The sequence below is a fragment of the Myripristis murdjan genome, chromosome 17 (genome assembly GCF_902150065.1).
Source record: "Myripristis murdjan chromosome 17, fMyrMur1.1, whole genome shotgun sequence".
Taxonomy (NCBI): domain Eukaryota; kingdom Metazoa; phylum Chordata; class Actinopteri; order Holocentriformes; family Holocentridae; genus Myripristis; species Myripristis murdjan.
The window spans coordinates 31,143,116-31,165,632 of record NC_043996.1 but is presented as its reverse complement, the minus strand read 5'-3'; the positions used below and the strand labels follow the sequence as shown (position 1 = coordinate 31,165,632).

At 43.3% G+C, this 22,517-nt stretch overlaps 1 protein-coding gene across 1 annotated transcript in view; it reads left to right on the top strand.

Moving 5' to 3' along the window:
* The window catches only part of dnaaf11 (dynein axonemal assembly factor 11), a 42,935-nt gene extending 26,156 nt beyond the window's left edge, over positions 1-16,779 (top strand). The window contains exons 11-14 of the mRNA XM_030075154.1: positions 5,068-5,119; positions 6,743-6,778; positions 11,932-11,960; positions 16,474-16,779. Coding sequence (XP_029931014.1) covers positions 5,068-5,119; positions 6,743-6,778; positions 11,932-11,960; positions 16,474-16,638 — 282 coding nt within the window. The 3' untranslated portion in view covers positions 16,639-16,779. The remainder of the gene's footprint in view (positions 1-5,067; positions 5,120-6,742; positions 6,779-11,931; positions 11,961-16,473) is intronic.
* Positions 16,780-22,517: the final 5,738 nt, after the last annotated feature.

Here is a 22,517-nt window from a genome sequence, read left to right as displayed (position 1 = left end):
TGACTGATGCCCGCGGAGACGCAGCGCACTCTGAGCGCCGTGACACTGCAGACCCTCAAGAGAAGCATGAATTAGCTGTGAGGCCCCGCTGCCCTGCACAGTAACAAGCTGCTCAAACACAGGACAGAAGGAAATGTCATCATTTTCTTCCTCTTTGACACTTAAACAGCTAGATAGCAAAATGCCAAGACTGATAATGCAATCTTGACCCAAACTACAACTCACCTCCAGTGTTAAAACACCACCACAAAAATATGATTTCAGGAGTAGCACTGAATACAACAACACAGAGATCATGTGATCATAATTTCAAAGCCCTCAAAATGTGTTTAACCATCACAGTTTTCTCGATATAAAATGAATGGTGGTGAATGGCTGCTCTGCTGATTGACACTCATTCATTCTAAAGCCAGAAAACTACAGTATCAGCCACAGAAAATATTTATTGTAGCTGCTGTGATGATTTCCTGCCTTTGAAATAGTGTTTTTATAGCAGAATTTTAACATTTTTAGCTTTAGTGTGTTATTTTGTAGAGTAGCTTTCAGTCCAGTTGGGTTTATATTCTAACTATTCTAAAAACAATTTAAAAAAAAATATTTTCATGTTGCATAAAAAGATATGAAAGGAAAGTGTTAACAGGAAAATACGGTCCACGTTTTTTGTTTTGCTTTTGTCATAAACTTGAATGAGAGACGGCTAAACTGTGTGTGCCGCTTTGGCCTATAATAAGAAATTGCATCAGCACATGTATTTAGTTGGGGTGTATTGCATTGCTGAAGCTGTGAGACATGGTCAAACCAGAAAGCCAAGTGCAAAAAAACATGGAGCATCTATCAAAAATACATCAAAATACATAAACGCGGGATATAATGTCTGTGAATGTCCTTCAGATTTCAGTCCAGGCAACACGCTGCTCAAAAACTCAACACCAGCGTCATATTTAATAAATGTAGGTATGAAGTTTGCTCCTTATTCACAAACTTACCACTCAGTGTCTGATTATGTGAAGGATGAAAAGTTTCCTTCCAAAATGAGATATCGACCGCCTGAAAAATGTGACACCCACTCGCTCCTCTACCTGCTTTGTTTGCCTGATGATTAATAGGTTTGAACCTTTTTATCCACTCTGAAAATCATTTTCTGGGATTTTGGACCGACTGATCGCTAAACATATTGCATGTGCTGTGAAGTGTCATTTATTTGTAATGCGCACAAACACTGGAGTAAATCACCACCGGGCTTTTTATGCCTTTAATTGCATTTCAAGATGTATTTTATTTGTGTTTGTATTTTAGAATGTGAACAGGTCCCACTTGCATCTTGTAATCTAAGTGTCAGTCACTTACAGGGAAAGTAGGCTATTTACGTCACACTTGCATATTATTTACTACTGTAAGTACTGTAAGGAATCCAATAGTTTCAATGTTTTTTCCCAGGTTTTGCTGATAAAGAGCTCTAATTCCAAAAAACATGAGTGATATCGACACCATTCAACTGGAAATCGAAGCCGAAAAGCAGCAGTGACCTGAATTTAAACCCAGCGCGTCACCGCTGCGTCGTCTGCCGTCAGCACAATGACTTCAGATCATGCTTTATGTTGAAATATGGACATGGAGGCGTGCATGGCTGCATGAAGACAGCTGCTGTGCTCGGTGTCGTGTGGCACGGCGGCTGCATGCGTATGGATTTCCTGCAGCTCAGTGTGCGGTTAGCCTCTTTACAGCCGCCGCCGCTGAATGCTCATCATCATTCATGGCAAAGCAGCTTTCATTTATTTCTTTAGAGTAATAATCCGTGACATTTTCATATCAATAAATATGTGTGTGCCTGCTCGAACGCAGCCGCCGTCCAACTTATTTCCAGTTCATAAAGCTTTTCCATTTGCTGACGGAAACACTTACGCTGTTTTTTCTTTTTTTCTTTTTTTTATTTTGCTGTTGTGTCCAAATTCTTAACGATACATTTTATTCACTATATATCCCTCCAATAAAATACCCAAGATGCACCACAAGTTATTAGTCAACAAATGATGTCACTCCATTGGGCTGATGTGCAACAAAATGCACTTTGATCATGTCTTGCCAAGGAATACGAGCTGTTTCTGCAGGATGACAGCAGTTCATGTGTAATATTATATATTATATTATTATATGGATTTCTGTGAGGTTTCCTGAAGTGAGTGTGAACAACTTGAGTTGAGGATTTAAAGCAGATTTAGTTCTGCATCTCCAGTTGAGGAGTGTGTGTTGTGTTTATTTAGCATTTGTGATGCTGCAACAGGCATTAAGTTAATGCACGTTTTTCCACTGAAAGGAGCCGTGCTGGCTGAGCGCTTACTTTGACAAAAAAGCACGATTACTTTTTCCACAATTTACTTGTAAGAAGACAGGAGGAGTGTCACTTTACTGATCCACTGCTGGGGAAATCTGATCTGAAGAGAAACTGACCTTTACATTGAAAAAGAAGTTGTGGTTTGTTTGGGAGATGCTGGGTGTGTCCGAGTGCGTCACACGAATACCTGCCATGTTTTTTTTTTTTGTTTTTTTTTAAAATTTTCTTTTACTTGAAGCACAGGCTCTTCCTCTTGTGTCTGAAACTTTGTTCAGTCATTGCCTATATAGTTCACTGTATGACAACCTATGAAGTGAAAGAGCGAGCAATGTCAGATACAGGCTGGGGGTTTGGTACCTGCACAGGAAGTAGGGTTGGGAACAAAAAACCGATACAACCGGATAACCGATTTTACAGGCGAGAGATACGGCTGTATCGGTAGCAGACTCCTCAATCGATACGAATCAGCCATGAATCCTTAGATGAATCGATTGTAGAGTTGTGGATCGGATATCGCGAGACTATGAGTCGGTTGCCTGAGGCTTTACAGTTTTCATCTCTAAACAACGCGAGAGCTCACGAAAGGGACTTTCCCGCATGCTCCGTAACGTTAAGGGGCTTTCACATAGTGCGTGCTCGGCGCAGACCTCGGCCACCGCAGCGCTGAGAAGGGCGCAGCGCGGAGCTGGTTGGCGCCCCGTGAGATCAAATCTGGGTGGCACAACCCCTCCAGTGGTTTCACCTGCACCTGCACCACCAAGAAAAAAACATTACAACACCTGCACCGGCACCACGAGTTCAAAAGGCACAGAAACTTTCCAGCTACAGCAGCGCACTGACATAGATTGTGTAATAAAGCGAAGAGTTGCCACTCCAATCTATTTTCCCTGGCTAACAGCAGCACGCTGTCTTAGCTTGTCTATTCAGAGAAGAGGTATCACTCCGGCCTATTTTTCATATTCAATCTATGTTATCACAGGCATACTCCTGCTCATTCACTGGTAGTTGAATTGTTAGGTCTGTTTGATAAGTAATTTAAATTTTTAAAACAAAAAATAATTTAACATATTGTTCAATTATTTAACATATTGTTAAATTATTGGAGTCAAGCTTACTGGTAAACATCTACTCCTTCAAGATAATTTATTATGTTCTACAACTCATAAACATACACTATCACTACATACCGAGTGTTTGAGAAGCATATTTCCTCTGTGCTACAAAAGATCTGAAGTAGTTTTGGTTTTTTAATAAACAGAAGAAAGAAAAGAGAAACTCAAACTCCATCAACGGGAAATCCAAGTGCCATTCGCTCACTGTTTGATTGACAGGTGATCTCTGGGAGGTGTGGTGCACCAACAGCACAGCGATGAGATCTCAGAAAGATGGAGACCAGAGAAACAAAAACGAGGCGTATACTGATCCATCGAGGCTCGCCTGCACCTCCATGAGTGTCTGAACGGTCCCATTGCTTTACAGTGGGACTCAGTAGCTGCGGTGGCTACAAGCAACAGTAAAATATAGATAGTTAGTGAGACGGGTAAAGAGGGCAGGTGTGGTGCTGTGTGTGTCTGTCTGATGCAGCAGCGTGTGTGTTCCCGGTGAACGCCGCTCCGTGCCGTTGGAGGCCAAGGGGCCACACGTCAAGGAATCAGCGAGGCCCCGGCTGTGAGCGTCCCCATTACACAGCAATCAATAATTCATCTCAGATAAACAAAGATCAAGTTGGTCATAACAAAATGTCGCGTCTCGCCCAGCTCGCGCCGCTTTACCCATAATTCAGCGCTGTGTGCTCTCAGGCTGCTTCCTCATGCACAGCGTCGCCTCGGCGCTTTATTATTCAGCCAGACTGATGAGTCCTGCTGTTGTTATCTCCTCATCCTGCTGCCGCTGAGATATGCTGCCGAAAAAAATCAGCAGCTTCTTTTAAAGGTACAATACGTCATCATTTACGTGCTCAAATGTGCAGATGGCCACAACACAAGGGCAAGGGGTCACTGAGGCATCATCAAACTACGTTGTGCAAATCAAATATTCTTGATGTGTTTGTATTTGTTAATATGTTATTAATGACTGAGGTAATTCTTTGTAGTTGCAGAAAAGGTGTCAGGTTGGTCGAGCAGGTCGCCAGTTAGCACGGGGCTTTTTCTGTGATTATTTAATGCGTCTCTCTCTCTCTCTATATATATTTTTTATCTTTATTTTGATTCTAAGATATTTGTTTATTTACCCACTGAAGGGCTGAGCTGAGCACGATGCTGTTTTTTCATGACTGCGTCTCATATTTTGTTAGTGAAATATGAAATGAAAGGCCTGTGGCACTGATAGCAAACTCGGAGAATTCTCTTTGGAAGGGAGAAGTTATGAGGAATCTCATTAGCCATGCTAAAATAATCACTGCTGTTACTTTGGGCTGTTTTTGGCGATTGTTTATGTTTGTGTCAACGTGGAGAAGAACATTTGCCCTCTGAAATTTAATGAAGGAAGTCTTTATAGCGCCTATAAAGGCAGGCAGGTGGTGTTGCTGCAGAGTCAGACCTCAGCCTGGTGCTGTTAATCCTCCGTACGGCTGCAGATCCACCCTGCACCACCACACCAACACACACGGCTCCGTTCAGGGAGGAATTTCCGGAAGCTGTTTGCAGAAAGTAGACGTAACATGTTTTTTTTTTTGTTTTTTTTACAACTAACATTCTTTCATATTTTGTGTTCCTCTGATTCCGTTTGTCTGTTAGGCTGAAGGTGAAATCAAAGCGACGCAGAGCGGCCCACGTCCACCCAAAGCACGTCAAGACAACATCAGGCCCGAGGAAAAGGAGAGGTAAAGATACTCCCCCAGCTGATGAGCGTGTTCAGGTTCAGGTTCAGGTTACTTTATTCGTACTCGTAGGTAGATTTGTCCTGCAGTGAGTTGTCCAAACACACATACACATCCAAGCATAGCATCAAACAAACATAATAACCAGAAACCATGGTGATAAAGTGCTGCATAGATCAAGGCTCCACCAATAAACACTCGAATTTCCTAAAACACAAAATGACGAAGGGAACATTGGTTTAAAACAAGAATACAAAAAGTTTAAAAACCTGGATACTAAAATACAATCAGATAACAAAGATTAAAAATACATAAATAAATAAATAAATAATGAATAAATAAGGCCTGTGCACGGCATCTAGTTATAGCTTGATAGCGTGTGGCTGTGATGAACGGACAGGTGAGGAAAAGCAGGAAAAAAATCAGAAAAGTCAGTTCCCCTCTTGATCGTGTATTTCTAAATCGCTGCCGAGCCAAATCCACACCGGTGTGACTGTGGTGTGTGTGTGTTCTGTGTTCTGGCTGTGGATTTTTCACAGGTAATTATGAGCCTGGAACGTCTTGGACCCAGCCAAGTTTCCTGTCTGCCTCTAAATCAGCTGTGGCCCTGCCGCTTGTTTGGCCTTGAATTGAGAAGGAGCCTCTCCGACGCTCCCGGCTGCTCCGGTCCCCGTCGTCCTAATTACACATGCCTGTTGTATATTAAACGCTCAAATGATTCATTATATCGGCCGTGTCGATGATGCAGCGATCCGCCTGCTAATGACCGCGGCCCGGCTGCAGATAACCTTGGTCCGGGCCGCTCTGCCGACAGCGGCCTCGTCTTTTGGGACGGCTGCGGCTCGTATGGAGGGGCTGGAGGTCGGGCCGTGTTCAGACTGCTGACCTTCAGGCTAAATTCACAATTACTGCGTTTTTTTTTTTCTTTGCTGCACGATTATCAGTATCTGTTCCACAATCTAACCAACATCCCGTACCGGTAAAACCCAACATGAAGTGTGTCATTGAGGTGCTGAAGTGCCTCCTGGTCTCCTGGAGGGAAGGAGCTCCATTCCTCCAAAAGATCCTGCACACTGAGAGGGATTTTATATTGAATTATTATTGTTATTAAATTAATATATTATATCATGACATATTATAGCAGGGCTGCAGGGCATAAAGCCTCATTACATTAAAAAGTCTTAAAAAGTCTTAATATCAGGCCTTCAGAGTCACTTCACAGCCTTAAATCTGAGGTTTCTTAATTTCAACATACAACATCTGATCTAATTTCATTCATCCATGTGTTTCTATGTTCTCCTTGTACAGTAACTTCGTACTTACATGTTACTTACCAGCAGTGAGAAATAGTATTGGGTGGATTGATTACAGCACCACCCAAGGGACACTTAACAATACTTACAAAAACATAGACCAGTTACACAGAACCATCGAGTTAATAACATCCATGCTCCCACCTTAATGCTCCCCCTGCACAGGATCTACCTTTGCACTCACCTGAAATGCTGCTGTATGAGAAAGAGATTATTTATCCCAAAAACGGGTTTAAATATCTTGAAATTCTGTCTTAAAAAAACCTGTGGGAGATTCAGGACTCTGCACCACCGGCAACAAAACACCCAGTGAGGAAAAATCTTCTGGAGGAACGGAGCTCCGTCCCTCCAGGTGGATTACTCTTTAATTTGTCTCTCGTCTATATTTTGCTTATTAATTTGAATTTTTTTTTTTTTTTTCTGAATTGAGACAGCTCTCACGGGTATCTATGTTATTATTATTATTACTACACTTTTTAAATTAGAAACAAGAGCCACAAAATTATTTTCACTGTTCTTTTATTTATTTTCGTGTGAAAACAGATCATGTTTCTGAGAGCCGTGCATCACTTCTCTGGACGTAAACGAACTCTCCTGCAGCTTTGTGACACCAGTGTAAAACTATGACCGTTGCCATGGCGATGTGAACCACCCAGAAATGACCTGACTTGCTGTGAACCAAAGGCCCGTGCCGGCTCCAGCCCCTTAGTTTCCCTGGTCAGATGCACGGCAGCGTCCTGAATGCTGTTGGTTGGAGGTCTGCTCTCTCTCCTTGCCTGGAGGTTCGCTCGTCACCTGACTGTCATCATTACCGTTTTACGACCGCGAGCCGCTGCCTGTCCTTCAGCTGGCCCCATCAAACGCAGCACAGCAATCCTGTACGCTCAAATTAAACATTTGATAAAAATGCTAAGCGGTTCTGCGCTGTGGCAAGGTGACAGGTGAGTGGCGCTGCGGGCCGCTGAGTTATTACACCGTTAGGATGTGATTAGGGCCGACCTCTGACCTCCGGGCTCAACCACACGTCCTGAATTCAGCTTCTGGCAAAGATAGAAATGGTTTTGGGAGCGAGAGCCATGATGGGGTTTGAAATGGAGCTGGCTGATGACAGGAGGCGAGGTGTGAAGTGTGTTATGAAATGGAAGATGGAGTGTTATCTGAAGTCCGCAGGCTCGTGAGATGATATGTTGTGTTTTTGAAAGTTCGCAGGTCACGACAGGGTCAGGCGCAAAGCAAACCTTTGTGTTATTGTGTTTAAGTTAACTGGATTACCTTTACTGAAGGTGACTTACACTGAACAGGTTCAGTCAGTGTGGGAAGGAGACTGAAATGGAAGAATGTCACCTTTTTGGAAATATACATAAATATAAATACTCTGCTTCAGTGGCAGAAAAAAGTCGGTGATTAAAATGCAGTTGAATTAAAAATTGTTGAGTGCTTTTATTCTAAAAGCAGGAGAGCACAGTAGTGACGTGGCTTGCAGTTAAATCTGCGGATCTGGCAGTTCGGGTCATAAAAATTAACTTTGTGATTAATAGTGGATGGGTTGCAGGGGGCAGCGGTGGCTCTGCCTATGTTGGCGCACTCGGCGAAATTTCATTCATGTGAGAGATGGGTGGATGATTTATGTGCGCGCACAGATTTGGATGACATCAAAGCTGATCCATGCATCACTAGAGCTCAAACTAGATCCTTTGCAGAGGAAAAATGAGAAACGATAAAATACAAGTGACAAATAACGGATTCCCATTCACTGGCAATGGAAACACAGTGCTCCCAACTTCTCACACTAAATGTTTTCTCTGGAAGGGAGGGGATTTCAAATAGAGTCAAGTGCTGCAAACACTGAAAGAAGTGAAAATAAAATGACTGACTTTAAAAAAATAAATGACAAAGGGTAAGAAAATAAGGTATTACAGTAGTGATCGGCTGTTGCAGAGATCAATCCTGTGGCCTTTTGGTTACAGGACGGCTTCTCTAACCACATGTGGATTTTATTTTGAATCATTCGCTAAATTACCCAGACAGCAGTGACTCTGAGAGGCTCTGCAGCGACGGCAGGAAGATGCACAGCTCGGTTATGAGGATATGTGGCGATGGTGTCCCTCAGGACAAAGTTGATTAGTCCTTGTTTAAACCATCTCCAACCCCTGACCCCCCCATCACACACACACACACACACACACACACACACACACCGTGACCTCTGCATCCATCCAGCCACAAACTTGGAGACAAATGGCTTTATCAATAGTGCACCATCCGCAGTTATCAGTCGTGTTCCTCCAGCGCTCTCATTATAATATTTCCTCATTCTGATAATAAGGTGTGAATGGCACTGGCTTTATTCCTCTGTTGACAATTCGGAGACCTCATTACCTCTGAGATATGATGACCGCGGGCCTTTGCCTTGAGTGACCCATTACAGGGAGCCGTTTTGGACTTCCTAACCAGCGAGTGTGTTATTAGAAGAGCCTTGGACTAATGGCTCCATCCATCTCGCGTAGGGAAATGCTGACGATCAGGTTTACCTGCCTGTTACCAAGACGGTTGCTGCGGCTAAACTTAGAGCGGGCTCCGAGGTGTCGTTAATCTTCAAGCCCCCCTCCTCCTCCTCCTCCTCCTCCTCCTCGCTGTGGAATATCATGGATTCATTTAGCTCCCCCATAACGCTGTCAGTCACAGGCAACTTTAATGAACAGAGGAACACACCGCCCACTTTTTGCGTTACATCTGCAGTGACATTACGGACAATAAGCTGACGCTCTCATCTGCAGAAACCCTGAAGAAGAGCAGCAGCAGATTAAAGCTCAATTGATAGATCATCAGCATTACAAGCAACTAGCAGTCTAACAATGCAGTGGTTCTATCCTCAGCACGCAGACAGAAGATGGAACTAAATATTACTGTGACCTCAGAGCAACTGTAATTCTACATTAAAGGGATATTCCAATGTTATGGACAAAATCCCCTTTCATTGACTTACTCAGCCTGAGACAAGATGTTTGATACCATTTTCACCTCTGACCATCACCATTTGGTGTTAGCTTAGCGTAAAGACTTGAAGTCTCAGGCAGTCAGTATTCTGTAAAGAAATGATGAGAGAAGACGTGAAGAGGTTTGTTGAAAGTGCACTGTGCAAAATTTCCAAAGGTTGATTAGCCCTTTGAAACCCAAGCAAATTCACTTTGCATAGTTTTCTGTATCTTGGCAGTTTTTTTCATATGTGAGTCAGTGAGGAACTGGGAAAATTGACCACATTTCCCACAAATCCTCTGTCACTGTTGAAGTCAGACAGCAGTATCATGATGGAAGATGCTGGTATTTATCATCCAGTTATGAGCTGGAAGTCATGAAATAAGCCTCATGGCCTGGGTTGGTGCTCCAGGCTGCTCCTCATGTGGGTTTGGTCGTGGTTTACTTTAAATCCACCCAAAAATGTAAAACAAATTTGCGTCTCATCATTTCCACAAGTGCAATTTAGGCTAGCTGACTCTTCAGGGGGATGGGCAGGGCTGGCAGCAGTGGGTTCAGGGGCAGCCGGGTACCCGTGGGTAAAGGTGGACCACGGCTGAAGGTTATTATAATTATATGCTGAGAATTAAATGGCCATAAAGGTACCACAAAGTTACGCCCTCAAAAAACAAAAACATGATAATAATTTTTTATTGCTGTTGTTATTCCAAGAAATTTAACACAAAATACTGATTAACAAAAAAAATTGTACTAAATTCCCCTCAAAAAATTACAATAAAAGGAAACGAAGAGAGTTGAGAGAGTGAAATAAAACCTTTCAAATTAAAAGCCTGGTCATTGGCTCCTGGGACTCAAAGGGTTAAGTGAGAACCATCTAAACTGGACTGACACAAAACATAGTAGAAACACTTAATTTGATGGTTGACTCTACACGGTTCTCACCACCAGCTGATTCACTGATAAATGACGTGCTTATTCCATGGTTTTTTGTCAGTTGAGTCTAAACGGTCCTCACTTAACTCAGCCGTCTGTTATTCTGCGTAATGCACCTTTACTTTGTAAAAGCTATTCACTCTCTGTACAAACTGCAGCTGCTACAGTTTGAAAATAATGCAGGGAGGCAGCAGCTGAGACTGTATTCACCTCCTTAGAATGACGACTTGTCATAATTGCCTGTAACTATAGGCATGCATGTATTATTTACTCTTAATTAAGGTATTTTGTGGGCATGACGGTGGGTACAAGCACTGTAATTTCCATTTTTATGGATGAAATAAACTTGACTTGACTATTTCCCTAAGATTCCCAGGATGCACTGGGCTTTCCTAGTTCTGAACAAGCAGAGGGGAGAGATGATGCGGTTATGACGAAGGCAGAGGACGATGTAACTCAGCATCCTTTGGTACTGTCTCTTTCTTTAAGAGTGCAACATGCAGGCTGAATAGGAGCTCGTGTGCTGGCTCGGCCCTCAGAGACACGTTTCATCAGAAAGTTGTATGTCCTGTGACAGCCAGGAGCTCCACGGCAGGCCGGGGGTTCAGTATCGTGAAAGAAAACGAACAAACCGGCTGCTGATGGACGCCTCCCGCTCGCCTGCCCTCTCTGAGCCCCTCTAACTGCTTCTGTCTGCTTCTCATCTGAGCGTAAGCAGATGGGATTAAGATCGGGGCGGCGCAGCGGAGCCGCGACACCGCTGAAAAAAAAACGAATCCCCCTGAGGATCCCTGGCAGGTACAGAAGCTAAGCAGAACTCTGTGATGCTGTTACCGCGGCTTCGTTCCAATTACAACTCAATTAGCTCCCGCTCAGCGAGCAGAGAGCGATGACCTCACACGAGGCTTCACTCCTGCTGCTGGTTCCTCCCCGGTAACGACAGAACCCGAGCCGGGCCCATCCTTTACCGCAGGATTCTCCGAGACACAATTTCCTGTTTGTTTCATGCTGCGCTGTTGCTCAGGGCTGAATTTCACTTTCAGCTCCACGTCATCCCTGCTTTGGTAATAGCTCTTGCAGGTTGCACTGATAAAAACCCTGTTTGGATACCGTATCATTCATGAGTCTAAAAATAGGCACCACGCTTTTTTTTTTTTTTTGCTATTTCAGAAGGAAAATGGTCTAATTTATGCTGTTATTTAAATTTCCTCTAGCAGCAGCGATCATTTTCTCGCCTCACTGATGCTGAGTGAACAGCGAGGCGACACTCCAGTGGCTGCAGACATTACCGCCGGCGTGCTAATATTCCCTCCACCAGCCTTATTCCCCTCTCAATAAACACAGTGCAGAACGCGCGGTGTAATGAAGTGACGAGGGGCGCTCCTCCTCCATCCTGCTGCTGCAGTTATTGCCAGCTGCTGCGCTGGGAGATTAAATTGTAATTGCCACTCTTCCTGGAAAACCAGCCCTTTTCATTAATATTGGCCGTGCCCACTCCATAGGCTAATGCCACTGTGCAATGCTTCAGGGTGGGGGAACCGAGAAAGACGCTTCATATTGTCAACAGTTCAAAGGTCACGTCCCGTCTGCGTTAGCGCACTAATGATCCATCCAATCGAACGGCAAGCTGCTTTTGCATCGAAATCTGTTTTTCCTCATTGATTTATCTCCCATAGCCAACAAAGGAGGAATATGAAATCAAATTTCAGAAAAGGTTATGAAAAGACTGAGCATCAGTCAGGAGGAAGCAGGCACAGTTATGGATTTGATCCTTTGTTTGTCTGAAAGAGCTTGACGGAAAACACAGAGAACAAGTACATCAGCAGCTCCGAGAGCGTGTGTGTGTGTGTGTGTGTGTGTGTGTGTGTGTGTGTGTGTGGATATGAAGGAGCTGGGTAATACCAGAGCAGTCTGCAGGAGAAATGACAGACTTCACAGCTGTTGTAGAAGAATCTTTATTGGAATCTGTCTCAGCGCTACATTCAGCTGCTTCACATGAAAGAGACATTCATGTGTTCATATATGATTACGATGTCAATCAAAAGGCAGTACCCCTACCCATAATGCAGTGCTGAGCAGCAGGTTAACATTATTTAACGGCAGTCCACTTGTAGAAAATGTCCACTGATTGGAATTCAAAGTGCTTATGTATCTATTGCATGTGAGTTCATTGCACATCAGGTGATATTAATACGAATTTCTCACCGATGGCAAAAGTTCATATTCATCTTCTTCTTCTCTTCTCCTTCTCTTCATTGCCATTTTGTGCACACTGGCACACTTGCTTTTCACTGCACTATCAGGCTGCCAGACCAGGCCTTCACTCCATTCCTGATGATGCTGTCCAGGATCGTCCAGTGGACACTAAGCCTGATCTGACTGCTCGCTCCATACAGCCCCAGTCACACCATCATCATCATCATCATCATCATCCTCATCATCACAACATGTGTCTGGAGCAGAGAGGAGCGCTGATTCTCCCTGCTTGCCCAAATTAAACCAGAGGGGAAATCTTCTCCACACAGGAAGTGATGATGTGAAACTGAAGGGGTGAAATCCAGAAGTGTCTCCTAAACAGCTGAAGCTCTTCAGCCGGGGGGCGAACCGCAACGTCGGCAAATCCAACCATCTGCTTCAGATTTTTATTTATTTATTTATTTATTTTAAATATCGACTGGTAGGGACCCAGTATCCATGGAGGAGAAAAGAGCATGATGAAGATGAAGATGAAGGAGATGGAGATGGGATGATACATAAAGATCTATGCAGGTGTGAGCCTGTATGATCGACTGGCGCCTTTTAAGATCAATATAATCAATAGAATAAAGATCGATTAAAGCTTCAGTGTGGAACTTTAACATATAAATGAACGTCCATTACATTCAAGCCTCTGCCAAACGGGTTCACGCATGTCTGACTCAGCCTGTCACTGTCAAGTAAATCTCTGAATTTTTAAGTTAATCCAGTGTCTGTGGTGACATTAACATGATGGCACACCAGTAGTGATGTGATCCACATCGATTGATTGATTGATTGGTTGCTGGGGAAAGCAACTGAATCGACAGAGCACGGCAGCTGGCAGTCTGGGGCAATAAACCAAGACGTTTCTAAGAGAAGTTGATGATGCTTCAAGTGAAAAAGAAAGCCAGCATTCAGAAGGATTGTGATTCAAAATACAGAAAAAGAAGAGGCAGAGGTGAATGCTTCCTCCTGCACTCTTCCTGCGGTGTTATAAGTCTGTGCCTGCCTGTCCACACTCAGGTTCATTAGTGTCAGCTGAGCTCTGTTCCCCTACAGAACAGCTTCTTTTTGTTCGCTGTGTAATTAGCGAGTGCAGGACCAGCCACCTGTGTTTTCCCGTGCGACGATGCAGTGGCTCAGGCCTGTCTTCAGCACCTTCACCCCGACCAGCCATGAAGAAGACATTTCGTTTACTGACTGCACTGGTTTGTGGGTAATGAAGACTTCAGAATTAAAACAGTTTGGGGCAAAGCTGCCGACTTCGGCTTTAAAGGAATACTCCAATGTTTTAGTCCATGAAGATTCATAGTGTCTACACTTTATATAGATCATAAAGTTTCATCTGTATCAGACACGAAACAGGTTTCTTCTTACCTTACATGTTTCTACGTGTAACATCAGCTGATAAAGACACGTCACACACCACCTAGTGACACCTCTGATGAAGGTGGAAGCTTACCGCTGAAACATGTAAGGTAAGAAGAAACCTGTTTCGTGTCTGATACAGATGAAACTTTATGATCTACTCCAATGTTTTGGACAAAATCCCCTTTTTTAGCTTTATTTTTTCACTTTGACAAAGCCCAGCTAATGACTCCCACAGACTTCAAGTCTTTATGCTAAGCTAACAAAAAAATGCTACCCATGTTTCTGCTCTCCAGACGTAGATGAGCAGCTGTTTGTTTTGCAGCTGGTAAAGCCAGAGGACTTTGTAATGCAGTGCAGCATAAACAGATTGTTGGACATCTATAGGCTCTTTGGTCTCTCTGCTGCAGGGCCGCTGGCGTACACATACACAATGTGGGATGTACACATTTGAACTTGTGCCGGCCTCGTTGTGTGCTGCAGTGTCCTTGTGAGCCGTGCAGGAGGTCACGGTGGTCCTGCACGCTGCGAGCCAGGGCACAGTGTGAAACGCTGCACAGCACCTTGCTGATAAGCCTTTGCAGCAGTGTTACCAAGACATAGTCTCACACATTCACTGTACTTTGCTATTACAGCAAATGGCTTCTCCATATTTCTGTTTACTGAGTGTTTCACTCATTCAAATGCAAATGATTTCCTTTCTCTGGCAGAGAGCTGCGAGCTTCAAGCGGAGCCTTGTGAGGCTGGCTCACGCTCCGGATAATTACTCTGTTTGGCTTATTTAATTAGGGCTAAATTTAATTTGTAAAGGCAGTATTTAACTTGACGTTAACACGCTTGTCAAACAGCAAAAAAAAATCAATCTTTTTATGTTGTCATTTCAAAACTTGGCTCCACCACCAGCTGAATGCCCAATGCATTTGTTAGTGATAAGTGGATCTGATATGGTAACATTTGTGTAACCTTGGAGTATCACGCTGTTATATACCATGAATGGTATCACTCAAATATACACACACACAATACGAACCGAGAAAACCCCAGAGATCTTTATAAAGTCATTTGCTACACCCTTCGTCTTATTTTATGGCCAGGAGCCTCGGGTTTTCGTTAATATTAATTGATTAATTGGTGAATGGAATGACCTCATTTTTGTGGGATGGAGGCGCTGCTTCAGAGGAGTGCAATCAATTTGCTTTAATGGTAAATGATTGTCTGGTGTAATGGAACATCATCCCCCCAGGAGATGAATCTGCGGGTGTCCCTGTCTTCAGGAGCAGACCTGGACTGCAAAAAATATCCATATGGAGTGATTTCATCTGAGCTTAGTTTATTTTCTGGAATACTTTGTGGGGAAACCCTGCAGACTCAAACAGAAGGATTCACCAGGGCTGCCCCCCTGAAAGTTTAAGAGTTGAACTCTGGGAATTGAAATATGGCAACAGCACAAGACACATTCTCTTAGAAATGCACTGGGAACATTTTGCAGTCGGGAATGGAAGAGTCGATCCGTCGTACTGAGAGGACGACTCTGAGTCGACACTGGAAATCAGGAGTCGACACTCCAGCCCTTGTCTTCACCATGTACTTCACCCGAAATTTAAGTTCTTGAAATTCTCCAAAGAAGACCCTGAAAGTCATTGACAACTCGTTGGATGTGAGGCCCAAAGGCACGTGGGAACATTGAATAACTGTCCATGGACAATGTCAGAAGTCTACGCTATCTGAATTTGAACCCTGGACATTGTAGTTACATGAAGCACACTTTAGCCAAATGCAAATATAGGGCCACTGTTTTCAAGGAAATACCTTAAAAACCTGGAGTATGCTGCATCAGTGAAACCGTCTCATTTCAATGGCCATTTCCAGTAACTGTGAGATTTTTTGATGTGAAGTAAAACTACCTGCTGAGCTCTGCATTTTTTGCAGTGTGCTTTCATCAGATATTCATGACAGTGCATGCAGCTTCCAAAGGGAACCCAAAGACAATTTATGTCCTTCCAAGATATGAAACATGCACAGCACGTGGTAATTCATCACTTCACAGTCACTGAATGCATACATGGACGGTCATATTTATAGTCTCGGGTTCACTGCATGTCGTGCAGGATCCCTGTGCACCATATATTAGGTCCCGCTGTCCTTGAGCTGTGTTATTAAATCTTGAAACTTTCGAAGATGTCAATAAGTTTCTGCACCAGTATCACCAAGATGAATCACAATGAATGCACCGTACGTGGAGATTAAAGTGATTTGGATTCTGTTAGCCCTTTGCGATTTCACCTCTAAGTCACTTTGACGATCTTCATGTTGATTAGAAAAACTTTAATGATCCCCGGAGAAAACAGGGTAACAGGGAATGTGTGTGATGAAGTTAAACTGTCCCGGTGTCTCTGCATACGGTTTGTCGATAGCACTTGACAAAGGCTGTCCGTTTGTCTAATTTTGTTTGTTCGTCATCGTTTTCACTCTGCAGAGGACGTCGTGGCCGTGAGAGGCTGGAGGTGGAGCCCAGCAGGCTAATCGACCTGGCCAACATCGTGCCGCGGGCGGGCGCCAAGGAGGGGCCGCTGGAGACGCCCAGGACGCCGCCACCCCCTGCAGACCAGAACTTCTCTGAAGGGTTTGTGGACGACCCCGATGTCCCCCCGCTCATATGAGACTCGGAGAACAAAACAAAACAACAAAAGACTTTTTATCCATGAATCCCCCAAAGCAGGGAACTGAATCAGTCCAGCTGTGCTTTCACACCTGCAGCAACACCGTCATCGAGTCAGCTGATGTCACTTCAAGTCGGTCCCTGAACTTTTCACAACCTCTGGTCATCAAGAGCCAATCAGATTTCTGTTTCTTCTGTGTTTCCCCACCCACATGATTTGACTTGACAGTTTAAGGGTTATTTTCAAGAGCAAAGGTTTTACATGGGAACTTCTCAACGACTTTTATTTGAATGACAACAGGAACAGATTTTAAAAAACGTTGTTTTATCAATGGTAAGACCTGAAATCATTTTGTTTTTCAATTAATTTTGAGGAAAAATAAACATAACTCTCATCATTACTTTTTGCAGATGCTTATATTTTTGTCTTGTTAAAGAGCAGTCTGAAGGACAACGCTGCAGAAAGCATAAACCAATCAGATTTGACTTTTCTCTGCTTTGCCTGTGGCCTCTTTTGTGCGTCTTACCATTGTACTTTACCCTTTTGTATTTTTTTTTTCTTTTTGCAATACTTCTCCTGAACTCCCCACAGCACAAAAAAAAATGATATTCTGCAGACTTTGATCAGAGAGCTTTCCTTGTGCCCAGAGGACGCAGGACAAAACCCATTTCTGAAGCTTGTCCGTCTCTCTCCTTGAAACTCCAATAAAGTCGCCGTGCTCTTTCCTTTCCTCCTGAAGCTCGGAGGTCACGACTCCACAGTCTCCTCCCTCGTCCCCGAGCAGCTGAAGACACTGCAGCCGCCGCCGCAGCGTCTTCAGAGGTTATTTTGGCTCTCGACCATTTTTCCTCCTGACAGCCACACTCCTCCCCTCTCATCCCTCTATTCTATATTTGTACTGGGTAGCTTGTCGGCGCAAAGTGATGTTTTTATGGCTGTTTTATGGCAGCTTCACCGGGAATTGTCTTTGCAGTCCAATCATCTGTCATTTCCTGAGACGTGGATATGAGGACTCACTCCTTTTTCCAAGCACATCCACCATCCATCACATCTGCAAACATCTTTTTCCTACCAAAACCAGAAACCGTGACTCTGCAGTCTTCAGTTTCATCAATTGTACATGTGATTTTTGATTTTTTTTTCTCACTTGAGCGCCATGCAAATCTACAGTGAACATGTTTATGATGTCCTGCGAAGGCTTTCTGCTGCTGCTCAGCCTTCACTGAGCGCTGGCAACAGTCCCACTCAGACGTTTGACGTGAACTTTAAAGCTGCTTTAAACGCTGATTCATGCGTCTTGCAGTCTCTTTTTGGACGGTGTCGATTGGTTGGATCGCGGCTCTAAAAGAAATGCCAGGTCTGAATGCCACTGTGTCACCTGGAAAAGCAGTGAGAAAGTTCTTGTACATGGAAAAAAAGGACTTCAGTCTTCAGAGTCCAGGTTTTAGATATTTCTGTTCTTTGTTAACTTGTGTTTCTGGGTTGTGGTGGTTTTCTGTTGCTCCCTGTGTTTTGTTGTAGTTTCCTCTGTCCTGTAGGTCTCAGTCCAAGACGATCTAGCTGCAGACCTTCAGCGTGAGGTGTCTTCCGGTGCAGGCTCCTGTCTCAGGCCAACCTCAAGCATGAGGCCGGTTGGGACCGGAAGTGCACACAAGAAACTCCAAAATAAAGCCACCTCCAGTGTGAAGTCGTTTGGGACAGGAAGTGCGCACAATAAACTCCAAAATCTAGCCAAGTTATCAATTTTGTAAGAGAAAACTTCGTCACTGATTTATATTTAATTAGTAAACTTTAGGGTTAGGGTTAGGGTTTGGTGGTTGGCCAAAATGCCGGACTCCCTCAGGAGGCGTGAAAAAAGTTTGTTATTCCCAGGTCTCAAACTGGAGGTTGGCCTGAGACGAGAGCCTGCACCGGAAGACGCCCCACGCTGGAGGTCTGCAGCTAAACCCCTCTCTCTCAGTCTGGTTTGCCCCTCCCACCTGCTCACACCTGTCCTGAGCCTGTGTGGTTTTCCCTGATTGGTCTGTTCCCTGCTCAGTGCTTCCCTCAGCCAATCCCATGAGTTCTCCTGTCTTCTGCTCCAGGCCCGCTCCCCAGGTGTGTCTTCTTTTAGATTCTAGTGGATTTAAGTCTTCATTCATTTAGTCATTCATTTAGAATTTCCAAGATTAAAGGCATAAATTTACAAGAAATAACTCACAAACTTATTAGAAAAAAGTAGAGAATTCTGAGATTATAAAGTCACAAATTTATGAGAGTTGAAACTCAGGAAATTCACTTACTTTTTTTTTTTTTTTTTTTTTAGCCTGAGGGTCCACGAGGTTTTTTTTTTTTTTTCAAAGGTTTTGGTTTAGCCAAGATTTGCTAATTTGTTGATCTACTTTTTTGTGAAAGAAGTGGACTGAATCTGTTCAGGCTTCAAAAGATCGTTGCCTCCAGTTTTAAGGTTTTTTTTTTCCTCGTGACAAATGAGTGTAGCCGCCCTTTAACCTGAGACATAAACTCATCCTGTCGTTGATGTTTTGTTCTCGTCCCTTTCATCCATTAAATAATCTTCTTTTCTTTTTCCATCGTTTGCTGTTTTTGTAGCTTCAGCAGCTTTTTCACTCCGGTTCTGCAGGCTGCTCCATTTAACCCGCCGCCGTGTCTGCTGGGTAAAAAAACATCCACCTGCACATATTCACCCACAGCCTGGATCTTTTTCTTTATTTTTCTGCGTTGTTGTGACCGAGGCCAGCGTTCGTCTCAGCGCCACGACGCCCGGCTCACAGAGTAGTTGCTGCTCTGTTGGAGAAAGCGTCAGGTTGCAGCAGCTCGCGCCTCGTCTGCTAATGAAGCCTCTCGCCGGCTAATGAGCCAGACCCAACATCGCCGCTGCCGTCTGAAATTTGCCCCATTTGTTATCAGCGACGCCCGCGCTCGCCGGGAACCGCCTAATTAAAGATATTTAACAATTGACTGAACTCTATTAATTGTCTCTGCGGGTCTATTATGTGGATTTGGCGTGACGGCTCAGCGGCTCTGTGAGGAGAGCGGCACTCGCAGCTTTCAGCGTCTCAGCCAAGCCACTTCCAGAGCCTGACGCCATGAAGCAGCTCCTCTGTCAGATCCCTCCTGATCTCCTGTCTAACAATCTGCTTTTGTCGAGAAAGTCCAAATGTCAGCCCAACGAGACCAAACACACAAAAAAGATGATTCATGACTGATAAAACATGATTTTAAGAGCGCGTTGTAAACATGTCCATGTGTGTTTTCATGAGAAGATGAAAACCGGCTTCCCAAGTTCAGTTCTGATTTTCCAGACTTTTATACAAGCTTTAACCCTATAAAGCCATTTGTATCCTATATGATACACATTTTCAATTCCGTTTTTTGTTTTCAGTTTAATCAATACTTGACCAAAATACTTTTGTATACCTTTGAACATTTCCCCTGGTCACCATTGGCACTTCAAGTACATATCATATATCATACACCAGAAAGGTCGTGTAATAACATATTTTTTGAATTTTATATATATATATATATATATATATATATATATATATATATATATATATATATATATTGTTATAGGACTAAATAAAGGGTTCAATTTTTCTTTCAGAGTTCAGGCTTTATAGGGTTAAAACGCACATGTCAGAGGACGTTTCCAGAGTAGAAAGGCGTCGCACTTTGGAAAAACGTCAGTAGTTGTTTCAGAAATATGGAGAAAAAGATGATTAACCAACTTGAAAAAATTAATTACCAGAAAATTGGCCAAAAACAATATACAGTATGAGGCAGATGCAGTCTGATGGTGAAACGCTGCAGGTTTAAAAACGTTTGAGTGAAAAAGTGAGTGAGCACTGCTCAACAGCATCATCCAGCAAACAGAGAGAATATTAACAAAATAAAGCTGAGGCATTTATAAAGTGCCAAAGTTTAAAATGTAGTGCATATGAACGCAGCACATGAAAGGAATACATATGAAAAATACTGCAAAAAATACACATGAAATACACAATAAATATAAGAATGCAGACACAAACGCCTGCAGGTCCAGGTCAACAAATTCACTTGATGTCTTTCAGAAACATGAAAAAATCTTGATGAGGAAATCAGCGAGAAATTTGAAAAAGTTACAACAAAATTACCAGAAAAACAGAAAACAAAATAAAAAAAATACCACAAAAAATAATTTAAAGTATAAAGAAACGAGGTGAGTTTTGTTCAGAGGCCTGAAGGAAAAGAGCCTGACGCCCGTCAACCTGCTGCAAGCTCTCAGTATCTCACACACACACACACACACACACACACACACACACACCACATTATGAGCGATTGTTTCCACGGCGATGGGCTTCCCCACAGGCCCCTCCCCGACGCTTTGATTTATGGGTAGTGTGTCAGGCTCTGACATGCAGCACACTGGGTGTGTGTGTGTGTGTGTGTGTGTGTGTGTGTGTGTGTGTGTGTGTGTGATTTGACAGCTGTTACTACAAAATTAATTTCATTTCTTCTTTTAAATTTTTGGGAGATTTTTTTTTTTGGTAATTTTCTTTTTTTTGTTGGTTGGGTTTTATTTTTGGGGGGTGAATTTATTTTATTTATTCTGTTAGGTCCATTGTAGTTTAATTTTGTATAATTATAATTTGTAATTATAATTACAAAGCTTTACCTGTGTTTACAGCTTAATGGTAATTGTCTGGGATTTTTTCCACCTGATTTTATAGCCACTTTCCTATTTTTTTGTTTTTTTATTTTCTACTATTTCTTGCTGCCTCAAGGGCGCGCACACACACACACACACACACACACACACGCACACACACACACACACACACACACAGGCAGGTTTGTGTTTCCACCTGCCTCCCCGTCTCTCCGCTCCGTTTCCTGCTTCCTATCTGTCTGGGCTCCATCGCCGCCTCATTGATTTTTGTCTGTTGCCATGACAACAGATGGTCCCACTACCTTCGAATGGGGCGCGGCGGCCCGTCCTGTCGACCCGGGCCGGGGCGGGCTTCACGCCGCCTCCCCGCCCCTCTGTGAAACTCCTCCCCCTCATTAATATGCAGCAAATCTTCACCTTGATTTGAAAACGTGCCTGCGTCCCGGCAGCTCTCCTCCCACTTTAAGTCGCAAATGATTTCTGTTGTCAGCCATTTCAAATCTTTCATCATTTTTTGTTGAAAAAGGAAGTCGGAGTTCTTGTTTTTTTTATGTTTTATGTTTTTTTATGTCTTACAAAAGTCGTCATCTTCCCTGGCACAGATACTGACCCTCCACCTTCTGCTGTTTGTAACTCGTTCAGCCGCGACTCGGAGCAGCGGACGCTCTCAGGATCTGGAGAAACATGAAGCAAAGACACAAGAGCTTCAAGGTCGTTTTTCTCAACAGGGACATTTCAGCTCCAAAAGCCAAAGTTTGGTTTCTTGAAGGATTTCCTGGAGCCTTCTTTTTTTTTTTTTTATGCCGTGAATCAACAGCCTCCGGTGCAGAGACACACAACTTCAGTTTCAGCCAAAAACAATCTGCCGTTTCTTGATTTTGCTACGTTTTTCCACTCATGTTGGTATGAAGACCTCTCAGACGGCTCACATGTTTTTTTTCCTGATAAATTTACTTTAATTTGACTTCAATCTTGGAAATTCTGCCCTCTCATATTTTTTCCCCTATAATGGCACTAATACGCCGTCGTAAGAGACAGCCCAGCTCTTTCCAGCAGAAAAATGCTCCTTTAAACGACTAAACAGTTAAACATTAAAGCAAAGACAATAGGTAGGGATTAAATTCTAATAATAATAATTATTATTATCTATAACAAACTGATGGATGCAGCTCTGACGGATTGAGAGACACAATTCCAAAAAGTCTGACCTAAGATTTGAAAAACA